We start from the raw sequence: 13,225 nt of genomic DNA, 5'->3' as shown, positions 1-13,225 counted from the left end.
AATTTTCGAATTGAGAGGAGATTAAAGATCTGGTTTTGACTAATTGACCTGATAGATCTTGAATAGCCGTGATATGTAGTCTTTTGGATTTAATTTTAAGGTATCTGGCCAAAGGGCGACCCATAAGATTATCTCCCATATAATGACCAGAATTGGAAATGAAGATATCACACCTGGCTGTACATGAAACTAAAGTATTATATTCATATTTAAGTTTTTGGATATGTTGGAGAGTAGCTGGGTCATGTAGGTGATTAGACATATGTTGTAATTCTAATGTTTTATTAGAATTTTCTAAGTCTTTTTCCTTTATCATGGACTGTTTCTTTTTCCAAGAGGCAATTTTTATCAATTCACCTCTAAGGGTTGCTTTGTATGCTTCCCAGACAATGGAAGGACAGACTTCAGGATCTTTAGAGTTATTTTCAAAAAATTCCGCTGTGAAAGAATTGATTTTTTCAACAGTTTCCTCATCTAGGAGTAAAGCGTTGTTCAGCCGCCAAGAGGGGGATTCTTTGCGTGGAGCCGAGATGGAAATATATAAAGAGACGGCAGCATGATCCGTGAGAGAGATTGGATGTATGATAGTATTGTTAAGATCTTGAATAAGAGAAGAGGATAGGAGAAAGAAATCAATTCTCGAGTAGGTATTATGTGGTGGTGAAAAGTGTGTGTATCCTCTGCCTTTCGGGTGAAGTAAGCGCCAAGGATCCACAAGGGAGAAGGCATCATTTAGAGCATGAAGAGCAGTGAAAGACTTGGATTTGGAGGGTTTGCAAGAAGAAGATCTATCAATATATAAGTCTTGGATTTGATTAAAATCTCCTCCCAATATCAGAGAACAAGAACCAAATTCAACCAGCGCCAGCTGAATCTCTTTGAAAAAATCCGGGTGATCTTTAACCGGGGCATATATATTGAGAAAAAGAAAATTCACTGAATGCACCGCAGCATGTACCAGACACAATCTTCCCTCCGTGTCTGTTTTAAAAGAATGAATAACGGGAGAAAGTTTATCATTGAGAAATATTGAAACACCATTTTTCTTTTGATGAGTTGCAGGGGAATATAAGTGAGTGGAAAATCCCTTTAGTTGGAATTTCGTGGCAGCAGCGGGTGGGAGGTGGGTTTCTTGCAAGAAAACTACATCAGGGTGTTTGTTGGACACATAATTAGCTATCTTTTTTCTTTTAATGGGATGGTTCAGACCATTCACATTAAAGGAGAAAACATGTAAATCAGCCATAGTGCAGTGGTGAAACATAGAGTATATCTCCTCTGTCTAGAAAAGATAACTGATATATTTGTAAGGTCAGGCAGACACTCCTGTCTAAGAAGAAAAATAGAAAGAGCATGAAAAGAAGTCAGTAATATCAGCATAATTAATGTATGGTCAGAAAAGAAATAGACCACATTATCATGCATATTTTAAAACATTTTAAGGGTGCTCCTGTGAGCACGGAAGAGTAACACATATGGAACAACTAGCAAAATCCACACCTAATCAATAATAGAAAACATGAGATTAATGTGCTTAACTTAGCAGACTATGCAATATATGTATTTCATTACATAGCATGGTGAGATAAGAGCTTCTTGGCACAATCTGGAGTACCAAGTCTGGAATTGATTTGAGCAAGCAGAGACCTCAAAGGAAACTGCACGGTTGATGTCAAGTAGAATTAAACCGCTGGATCCATCACTGGGGTACCGCTAGCCACTATCACAGGCATAGAGTCTATAAATTGTTGTGCAGCTACTCTGTCTGTGAAGGTATGTGGTTTCCCATCACTCCATATGCGTAGAGACGCCGGATACACAAGTGCAAACCGCACTCCCCGACGGTGAAGCGTGGAACATAGCGGCACCATCGCCTTGCGAAGGATGGATACATGTAAGGAATAGTCATTGAATAGTAGCAGTTTTTGACCTTCATATTCAAGTCGACCAGATTTCCGAAAGGCTTGCATGATGAGCTCTTTGTCTTTCCAGTTTATATATCTAGCAATTGCTGCTCGCGAGCGGTTGTTATCCTCCATACGTTGGCCCAAGCGGTGTGCCCGCTCGCAAAGAAATCCAGTCACTGGGGTCACCAGGCCAAGCTGCTTTGGGAGCCAAATCTGAAAAAAGTGGTAGAGATCTTGGTCAGCTCGGAGTTCAGGTAGCCCCACAACTCGTAGATTATTGTGGCGTTGACGGTTCTCCTGATCATCCAATCGTGTTGTCAATGCTGCCACTTGAGTCTGCAAAGCAATCATATTCTCGCGATCCTGCAGTGCTGCATCCTCATCTTCAGACACCCTCTGCTCCACTGCTGCAATAAGGCCAGCATGTGCTTCAAAACAATCATTAATACAGTCTACAGCCGACTATAATTTAAGAAGTTTATCTTCCAGGGCCGCGGTGACCATTTTCGAAATTTCTTGGGCCCATTCACCCCAGTGCGCAGAGGTTAGAGCGGGAGTCGGTACGCCGCCATTTTGAGCGCGGAGCAGGCTGATTTATGTTTAGGCATTTTCGCCGATCTTACCGGCATTCCTGTCTGATGCGCACTTTTAAACGGCTCCACACATACACAACCGTCGAGAAAGGCCCACAGGTGAGGCAGAAACAGTTCGAATAATTTTATTCGTTAGGCAGGCTAAAGAGCTCAGATTCCGGAACTTGGAGGCTGGATGGTGGCTGGCTGACAGTTGAGCTCCCTCCTTTTAAACAACACTTCTTCATCTATTTAATTATTAAAAACACCAGCAGGAGTTCCTGGAGAGAGTTGAGTGTGGGAGCCCTTACTCCGCCCCTCTCCCAGACCAGCGGGGGACCCGAATTTAAAAATCTAAAGCGCCAACGGCGCACAGCCATTACCGGACCCCCTCTAGCCGCCAGCAGGAGTTCCTGGGGAGAGTTGAGCGTGGGAGCCCTTGCTCCGCCCCTCTCCCAGACCAGCGGGGGACCCGAATTTAAAAGTTGAACTGTCCTCCTAAACTCATTGATGCCATGTTTGTGACTGCTCTTATGCATATCTTGAAAAATTGGAAGTCCTCTTCGTTACTATACTTTTTGGTGGAACTCTCTGAGCATGTATCATAAATTTGAATCCTACGCATATGAAAAGAAAAATATATCCTGACTTTCCACAAATTTGGTGCGAAGTAAATCACCTTGGACATTCTTGGATTCCTATGTTCATTCTGTTCCATAGACACTCCTGTCTTCTTCACCTTTTTCTTCTTCTTCTCCTTTCTTCTTCTTTACCTCGATCTTCTCCCCTCTCTCTATCTTTTCTCTTCTATCTTTTATTCTTCACAAGCAGTTCCAGTACTCTGGATCTTTTAGAATGATTTAGTTCTTTATTGCTGATTGTAGTTATGCATCTATGCTATACTAAGTGTTCTGCTCTGATTTTTTGTATTCGGACTGCTTCTTGTATTTTTCATAATACTCAATAAAAACTATTGAACTAAAAAAAAGAAAAAAAAAAAAGAAAAAAAAAGAAAACAAATGACATAAATTAAAGATCTAAGGTCGGTTTTGGATAAACTTGTACGGTTTGTGTCCCAAATATGGTGATTCAGTGTAGTACGGGCTGGGGAGGGCATTAGTGGGAACTCCACTAACTTGGAACACGAAGACATTACTGGCCAGACTTTACAGTAGACATCCTGCAAACAACGGAATGGTTGGATAGGCTGGAGTGAGCTTGGATGGCAACTTCAGCAGTTGGAACCTAGGATGTTAATAGGTGGACTTTAACCTATGGCCCAGAAATATCAAAGAAGAGACAAGTTAATTTAATCATGTATTTTTAATGAGAATAACTAATGGACAGACTGGATGGACTGTTCAGGTCTTTATCTACCATTATTTACTACCGTATGTTGCAGCCTGGCTTGTAGGAAAGAAACTGGTTCTTGAGGAGACAATGCTGAGGTGAGAGGGGTGGAGCTTACATGTCTGAAATATGAGGCTTCCTACAAGTCCTAGCAGGTAGATGGAATTAACCCACTAGTCACAGAATAAAATAGGATTGTACAGGAAAGCTTCTGAAAGTTTTAAAAGCAGATAAGTAATAAACGTGTCCGTGAAATTTCAAAAATTTTAATTGAATCAGGTTGGGCAGACTGGATGGACCATTCGGGTCTTTATCTGCTGTCATCTACTATGTTATGTTACTATGTGTTCAAACAAAATTGAAATAAAAGCACACATCCACACCTGTTCTTTTGTGCCTTATATGAGCCTCACAAAAATTCCATATACAATAAATTTTTATGAGGTTCACAACTTGGGTCCAGAATAACAAGTACTGTGTGTAGTAGACACTTCACTTTTATTCTGGGCATCTGCATAAGAACTGTGCTTACTGCAAAACCTTGGGCACATGTGTCAGCTGTGTTCCTCCCCCCATTAGCTGCAAGTTTTTGGCATATATAATGTGCATTGTGCCTTGCACAGCATTATGATGCTTGCAATAGAAGCAACACAGACATTCATGCGTGATTCTAAAGCAGGAGTCTCAAAGTCCCTCCTCGAGGGCCACAATCCAGTCGGGGTTTCAGGATTTCCCCAATGAATATGTATGAGATCTATTAGCATACAATGAAAGCAGTGCATGCAAATAGATCTCATGCATATTCATTGGGGAAATCCTGAAAACCCGACTAGATTGTGGCCTTTAAGGAGGAACTTTGAGACCCCTGTTCTAAAGCAATCCTTTGAGCATTCATCTCAAAATATTAAGAAGTGTGGAAAGGAATACTAGTTGCAAGTTTAATTAACTGGCAACTGTAGTGGGTGAGAGAGAACAAAATAGCACAGTTACTTACCGCAACAGGTGTTATCCAGGGACAGCAGGCAGCTATTCTCACAAGTGGGTGATGTGATCCAATGGAGCCCCGATGCGGACGCCTCACAAGCAGACTTGCTTGAAGAAACTCAAAGTTTTGAGTTGCCCGCACCGCGCATGCGCAAGTGCCTTCCCGCCCGACATCAGGCGCGTCTCCTCAGTTCAGATAGCTAGCAGAGAAGCCAACCCAGGGGAGGTGGGTGGGATGTGAGAATAGCTGCTTGCTGTCCCTGGATAACACCTGTTACGGTAAGTAACTGTGCTTTATCCCAGGACAAGCAGGAAGGTATTCTCACAAGTGGGTGACCTCCAAGCTAATCAGAATGGGATGGAGGGAGAGTTGGCAACTTAGGAGAATAAATTTTGCAATACTGTTTGGCCAAACTGTCCATGCCGTCTGGAGAAAGTATCCAGACAAAAATGAGAAGTGAAGGTATGAACCAAGGACCAGGTGGCAGCTTTACAAATTTCCTCAATAGATGATCTGAGGAAAGCTACAGAAGCTGCCATCGCTCTGACCTTATGGGCTGTGACTTTACTGTGAAGAGGAAATCCAGCCTGGGCATAGCAGAATGACATACAAGCTGCCATCCAATTGGAGATGGTACGCTTAGAGATAGGACGCCCCAACTTGTTCGGATCAAAGGAGACAAAAAGTTGAGGAGCAGTTCTGTGTGGTTTGGTGCGTTCCAAGTAGAAAGCCAAAGCACATTTACAGTCCAGAGTATGAAGAGCTGATTCTCCAGGGTGAGAACGAGGCTTTGGAAAAAACACTGGAAGAACAATGCATTGGTTGAGGTGAAATTCCGAGACCACCTTAGGAAGGAACTTCGGATGAGTGCGAAGAACCACCTTGTCATGGTGAAACACTGTAAAAGGTGGATCCGCAATCAAAGCTTGAAGCTCACTGACGCATTGAGCAGAAGTGAGGCCAATGAGAAACACCACTTTTCAAGTGAGATACTTCAGATGAGCCTTGTCCATTGGTTCAAATGGAGGTTTCATCAGTTGAGTAAGAACAATATTGAGGTCCCAAACCACTGGAGGCGGTTTGAGAGGAGGATTGACACTGAAAAGTTCTTTCATGAATCTGGAAACCACAGGATGAGCAGAGAGAAGTTTCCCTTCAATAGGTTGATGGAAATCAGCAATTGCACTAAGATGGACTCGGATCGAGGTAGACTTGAGACCAGAATGAGAAAGGTGCAACAGATAGTCCAAAACAGAAGATAAGGAGGAACATTGAGGCTCCTTGTGATGAGAAAAACACCAAGTAGAAAATCTAGTCCATTTTTGGTGATAGCATTGTCTAGTAGTTGGCTTTCGGGAAGCTTCCAAAACATCCCTCACAGATTGGGAAAACTGTAGAGGAGCTATGTTGAGAGGAACCAAGCTGTCAGGTGTAGAGACTGCAGGTTGGGATGAAGTAGAGATCCCTGATGCTGCGTAAGCAGAGAGGGAAAAACTGGTAGAAGGTATGGCTCCCTGCTGCTGAGTTGAAGGAGAAGGGAGTACCAGGGTTGCCTGGGTCACCGAGGAGCAACCAGAATCATGGTGGCATGGTCGGACTTCAGCTTGACCAGCGTCTTTTGAATGAGAGGAAACGCATATAGAAAGAGATTCGTCCAGTCCAGAAGAAAAGCATCTGCCTCAAGGCGATGAGGAGTGTAGATCCTGGAGCAGAACTGAGGCAGCTTGAAGTTGTGGGGAGCTGCAAAGAGATCTATCTGAGGTGTTCCCCACAGAGAGAAGATGTGATGAAGGGGCGTGGAATGGAAAGTCCATTCGTGCGGTTGTAGAAGACGACTCAAGTTGTCTGCTAAGGCGTTGTCCGCCCCCTGAATGTAGACAGCTTTGAGGAAGGTGTTGTGGCGAATTGCCCAATCCCAAACTTTCAGAGCTTCTTGACAGAGGGAGGCAGATCCCGTGCCGTCCTGTTTGTTGACATAATACATTGCGACTTGATTGTCCGTGCGAATGAGGACTACACGGTCGAAAAGCAGATGCTGAAAAGCATTGAGAGCATTGAAAATCGCCCTGAGTTCCAGCAGATTGATGTGGCACTGACGATCCGCACTGGTCCAATAGCCTTGAGTACGGAGACCATCTAGATGAGCTCCCCAAGCGTAAGTTGAAGAATCGGTCGTGCGAAACTTCTGATGGGGGGGGGCGTGTGAAAAAGTAAGCCTCTGAATAGATTGGAAGAGAGCATCCACCAGCGAAGAGAATGTATCAGAGCAGGAGTGACCTGGATGTGTTGAGTCAGAGGGTCGGAAACCTGTGTCCATTGAGATGCCAGGGTCCACTGAGGAATTCTGAGGTGAAGTCTGGCAAAAGGAGTCACATGTACTGTGGAAGCCATGTGACCCAGAAGAACCATCATGTGTCTCGCCAAGATGGACGGGCGAGAGGAGACTGACTGACAAAGATGGAGAAGAGTCTCCAGACGTTGTTGAGAAAGGAACGCTCTGAGTTGGACTGTATCCAGAACAGCTCCGATGAAGGGAAGAGTCTGAGAAGGTTGGAGACGGGATTTCGGAAAGTTGACTTTGAATCACAGACTCTGCAGAAACCAGATAGTCCGCTGGGTTGCTAGGACGACTCCCTGAGACGTGGAATCCTTGATGAGCCAGTCGTCCAGGTAGGGAAACACCTGAAGACCATAGTTCCTGAGCGCTGCGGCCACCACTACCAGGCACTTGGTGAAGACTCTTGGTGACGAGGCCAGGCCAAAAGGGAGCACTCTGTACTGATAATGTAGATCTTCCACCCGAAATCTGAGGTATTGGCGGGAGGCCGGATGGATCGGAATGTGAGTGTAGGCCTCCTTGAGATCCAGAGAGCATAACCAGTCGTTCTGCTCGAGGAGGGGATAAAGAGACGCCAGGGTTAACATGCGAAATTTTTCTCTGACTAGGAATTTGTTGAGCACCCTGAGATACCAAAATAGGTCGCAAATCGCCCGTCTTCTTCGGAACAAGGAAGTACCGGGAGTAAAATCCCTTGTTTTGCTGAGTCAAAGGAACTGGCTCGATAGCTTGGAGCTGAAGCAAAGCTTGAGCTTCTTGAAGAAGAAGGACGGTCTGGGCAGAGTCTGAAGGATACTCTCTTGAGGATGTTCCGAAGGAACCTGATGGAACTGAAGAGAGTATCCCTCCCTGACAATGGAAAGGACCCAGAGGTCAGTGGTAATAGTCGTCCATTGGTGGAAAAAATGATAGAGACGACCTCCGATAGGGGGAAAAATGGGAAAGGGCAGAACGACTGAGGTTATGCTCTTTACTAGACAGTCAAAAAGGCTGAGGAGCCTTAGGAACAGCAGTTGGCTGAGGCTTTTGCTGTTTCTGCGGATGTTGCCTCTTGACAGGCTGACGAATGGCAGGAGCCTGTTTAAGTGGAAAACGCTGAGGGTAAATTAGAGGCGGGCACGCAGGTCGAGAAGGAGCTGGCTTCGGCTTGGGACGGAGAATGGATGTGAAAGACTTCTCGTGGTCCGAAAGCTTCTTGGTGGCTGCCTCAATGGACTCATCAAAGAGGTCAGTGCCAGCGCAAGGAACATTAGCCAGCTGGTCCTGCAGGTTAGAATCCATATCGATGGTACGGAGCCATGCCAGACGCTGCATGGCCACCGAGCAAGCAGTAGCTCGAGCAGACAGCTCAAAAGCATCATAGGAGGACTGAAGAAGCTGCAGCCGGAGTTGGGATAAGGATGCAAGAACTTCTTGAAATTCAAAATGTGCTCGAGAATCCAAATAAGGCATGAATTTTGGAAGAACAGAGAGAAAAAACTCAAAGTAGGTGATGAAATGAAAATTGTAGTTGAGCACTCTGGAGGTCATCATAGAGTTCTGGTAGATGCGACGACCAAACCTGTCCATCGTTTTACCTTCCCTTCCCGGTGGAACAGTGGCATAAACCTGAGAAGGGTGAGAACGCTTCAAAGAAGATTCGACCAGAAGGGATTGGTGAGACAATTGAGTATGGTCAAATCCCTTATGATGAACAGTCCTGTATCTGGAATCCAATTTTCCTGGAACAGCTGGAATGGAATAAGGAGTTTCCAGACAGCGGACAAAGGTTTGATCCAAAAGCTTGTGAAGAGGAAGCTTGAGAGACTCAGCAGGAGGTTGAGAGAGATGCATATTCTCGAGATACTCCTTGGAAAATTTGGAGCCAGTGTCAAGTTGAATATCTAGATCAGCTGCCATTTGACGTAGAAAGGATGAAAAGGACAGCTGATCTGCCAAAGTCTGGCCTTGAGAGGGACTCGAGGACTTCGAGGCAGCATGCCCCAATGAAGAAGTCGATCTTGATGGGAAAAGAGAACCCACCGGGTCTTTGAGATCCAGAAGCGGCATAGTTGAGGTATGTAGTGGAGAATATTGTAGAAAAGGCTGCTTCTGATGAGGCGAGGCATGCCTGGATGAATGCTTCGAAGAATGCCTTGATCGATGGTGCGAGCTATGCCTGGAAGCAGGCCTCAACATTCGAGAAGAGCAGGTCCCTGCTGAAGCCCCCAAAGAATGGATAGGGCTGGAGGCAGTGGAACAAAGCAGAGGCTGTTGAGTGGAAGAACCTCGAAGCACTCGCAAAGACTCTGCTCCTTGCATCAAGTGCACAGGTTCCAACGGAGGCATGGACAAAGACTCTGTTCCTTGCGATGCATGCCGTGATGCCAGACCAGACACTCGCAGAGACTCTGCTCCCTGTAGAGAGTGTGCATACGACTGAGGCAGAGGAGGCGGCTCGACCTCACGGGAGACCTCCGCATGCCCAGGCTGGATTTGTGAGAGAAGCTTCGGCCCCATGGTAGTAAAGAGCTGAATGAATTGCTTCTCCAACAAGGTCTGGAACAAAGCCGGCAAGGATGGATCTGCGCCTCCACCTGCACGGGCTTCGTGCTCCCTTGAGGCAGTGTGAGACTGCTTGGACTTAGAAGCCTCGGGTACTTTAAGCACCACCGGGGGAATGGACTGCTGTGCTACCTGACCTGAAGAGACAGAGGAAGGCACTGCAGCAGGCATCGAAGACATAGCCGGTACAAACGAGGCAGGTTTGATGAGGCCCGGAGCAGAAACTGTGGAAGCCTGGAATGCATCGGACGATGTCGAAGGTGAAGCACCCCTCGATGACGAAAGCTCCATCGAAGACTCCATACCGAAAAGCTGCTCCCACAGGATGCAACGACGCTTGAAAGTATGAGGCTTAAGTGTTGAGCAAGGCCGGCACAATTTTGGGAGATGTTGAGGCCCGAGACACTGACGATAAGGGTCCGTTAAGGAAATTGCGCGCTGGCACTTGGAACACTTTTTAAAACCGGTTGCAGGCCGGGACATAAGCCGAAAAAGCTCCGCTGCAAGATCGAAGCCGAGGGACTGTGGCCACATGGCCTGCCCGGTCGAACGAATGGAAGAATTTTTTTTTTTTTTTTTTAAAAGAAGAAAATAAAGATGAAAACCAGCGATTCTGAGAAAAATAAACCCAAAACCGCAGACAAAAAAGGCACAAGTGAACACTTCACGCAGAGAGTCGAAGACGGACTTCTCGGCTCCGCGGAAAAGTAAGAACTGAGGAGACGTGCCCAATGTCGGGCGGGAAGGCACTCGCGCATGCGCGGTGCGGGCGACTCGAAACTTCGAGTTTCTTCAAGCAAGTCTGCTTGTGAGGCGTCCGCATCGGGCTCCGTTGGATCACGTCGCCCACTTGTGAGAATACCTGCCTGCTTGTCCTGGGATAAAAGATGATCTCCAAATAAATAAGTCAGTGTATTGTGCCATAAATTTATGGTCTCTATTCAAGTCTAAAATGTTGCCATTTCTAAAGCAAGTATCAGATTTGGGTCTCTTCATTCTTTTGTTGAGGGACTAACCTGTTTTTCCTAAGTTGACAGAAAAGTGACATTGCAATCAGATGATGACATTCATTACCCTTTAAACTATATGATTCTGTCTTATAAATCTATTGTCTTCAATAATTACCTCCTGAATGCCAAGACACAAGTAATAGATGCTATCTGGTGCATAGTTCTCTCCATTTGGTCTTCGAATTTCATTAACAAAGTCTGCTAATGCATAGTTCAGTTCTGCTGCAGTGTGCAACAGCAGATCCTCTTTTAATTTCACCGACTTTGCTGCAAATAGGAAAACTACATTACAACAAATTGTATTAAAACTTTTTAGCTGGTTTTTGACAAACTAGAAGAGTGTAAAAAAAAAAGTGAATATATAAAGAAAAAATATCTAGTTTAAACTATATGAAATTAATCTCAACTGTTTTTGGCAATTAGCTGGCTAAATAAGACAAAGGAGAAGATACTTACTAGATTTTGGCTCATCTATTAGTGGTTTATCCTCTTCTAGTTTTCTAGCTCTGACCCACTGTTTCCAAGTATTTACACCATATGCATACTTTAATGGAAAAGTGCAGTCTGAATTGTCAGAGCTGTCATCATGAGATGGGGATTCGGAAACTGCTTTTCTTTTGGTTCCCTGTCATTAAAGATAAAACTGTTCATATTTCTTTCTAGGCATTTTTGCCAACATATCAAAAGAGCACAGGGGCACAAACTAAAAGCAGAAGCTGGATTAATCCTTACCCCGACTCAAAACACCCATGTTTAGGTAAGGGAAGTTATTTTGGGAAAGACTGGAAAGGGTGATGTTACAAACTACAGTTTTCTTTATTTGGTTACACGCTGTCTCATTAATTTCAAGGTGAGTTACATAATAAAAATTGAATAAAATAAACTATCCTAGTAACAAGACAACTCACAATTCTTACGACATAAAATATCTCTGGAAAATTCAAGCCTTCCGATATTTTTTTTGAAGGAGGAATAACATTGAATATACTCGAACCGTGCAGAAGTGGCTGCGGGCAGTGCGAGAGGATTGCTGCAGTACTGGCAACAGCCTTGTAGTTTTTGTGGTGAGGGGGGATTTAGAATGGGTTGGGAAGAACATTTGGTGAAACCGGGGAAGGGAGGGAGGAAGAAGGGAGAGATGCTGAATGGAAGCAGCAGAGAATAGAGGAATAGGGGGCACATGGATGGAGGGGAGGGAAAGGCAAGAAGAAATGGAAAGGAGATGGTGCACATGGACAGAGGAAGTGGAAGAGAAAAGAAGAGGAGGGATGAGGAGAGGAGAGGGTAAGAGTTGGAAAGATAGATAGATCCGAGATGGAGGCAGAAAAATGGAAGAAAACTGAATATGAAAATCAGTGCTGCCAAAGATGGATGTAGTGCAAAAAGTGAAGGAGAGGAAAGAAACAGCAAATGCATAAGGTGGCCTTGGAAACAAAGTTAAGAGCACAGATGGAACAAGATGATCAGAAAAATAAAATTGCCAGAAAACAAAGGAAAATGTTTTTATTTTCAGTTTAGTGATTGAAATATGTCAATTTTGAAAATTTACACCAGTTGTTTTTATATTTGGACTGTTCAGGAAGAAATGAATTTCTTTCTGTTTCTCTTGTGGTGTACTGTCTGTCTGGCATATTAGGGTTTTGTTTGTGTACAATAGTACTTTTACTTTGTGGGTTTGTATTTGAAGAGGGCTTTTTTTTCTGTTTTCTGTATGTGTGGCTGAGGCCAAGTGTTCTGGTGGAGATAGAAGTGTTCAGAAACTTTGGTTGGTGTCCTAGCTCCAAGTAGGAAGATATTTGCCAGCTCTCCTTCAATTTTTTAGGACTTGAAACAGCCCCAGCTGAAAAATTAGTGATTTATTTAATTCTTTTTCTATCCCTTATGACATGATCCTTGACAAATTACACTCACATACTCAAATTTCTAATCTCAGTTTATATTAGAGTCAACCTTTTTTCCTCCTTTTTTGAGGAAAAAAAGGTTGCCTCGGTTTATATTCGGATTGGTTTATCTTCGATTATATACATGCTAATGTAATTTTGAAAGTTTTTTTTGTATCATCACTGTCTGTATACAGTCTCTTCCTCTGTAATCCGCTCTGAACTATTTGTGGTATTGCGGTATATAAAAATAAAGTTATTATTATATACGGTAAGTCAACTGGAATATCATTCCATAGCTTAGGACTCATAACAAAAAAATAGAGGGAGAAGTAGATACCAATCTTATTCTGTAGGGTAGGGATTCTTAAACCTGCCCTGTGGGACCTCTAGCCAGTTGGGTTTTCAAGATATCCCTAATGAATATGCATAAGGTAGGTTTACATATAATAGACGTGACAGGCATACAAATCTGCCTCATGCATATTCACACATGCCTACTGACCAGTGAGGATGGTTTGAATAATATTCTACCGAATTACAGTGTAAGTAAAGTTACAGCACTTTGAGTTTAAATGGACTGCCACTGTATAGTAGAAAGTGACATTCAATCATACAAGAGTAATCTAAATGTTGACT

The 13,225-nt window shown here is 44.0% G+C and overlaps 1 protein-coding gene across 1 annotated transcript in view; it reads right to left on the bottom strand.

The window, feature by feature from the left end:
* Positions 1 to 13,225, bottom strand: part of ZMYM2 (zinc finger MYM-type containing 2) — a 537,976-nt gene that overhangs the window by 64,328 nt on the left and 460,423 nt on the right. The window contains 2 exon segments of the mRNA XM_033950396.1: positions 10,822 to 10,973; positions 11,163 to 11,331. Of these exon segments, the coding sequence (XP_033806287.1) occupies positions 10,822 to 10,973; positions 11,163 to 11,331 (321 nt within the window).

This window comes from Geotrypetes seraphini, chromosome 6, assembly GCF_902459505.1.
Source record: "Geotrypetes seraphini chromosome 6, aGeoSer1.1, whole genome shotgun sequence".
Classification (NCBI taxonomy): Eukaryota; Metazoa; Chordata; class Amphibia; order Gymnophiona; family Dermophiidae; genus Geotrypetes; species Geotrypetes seraphini.
The sequence above is the reverse complement of the archived record's forward strand: the minus strand, read 5'-3'. Positions and strand labels throughout refer to the sequence as shown.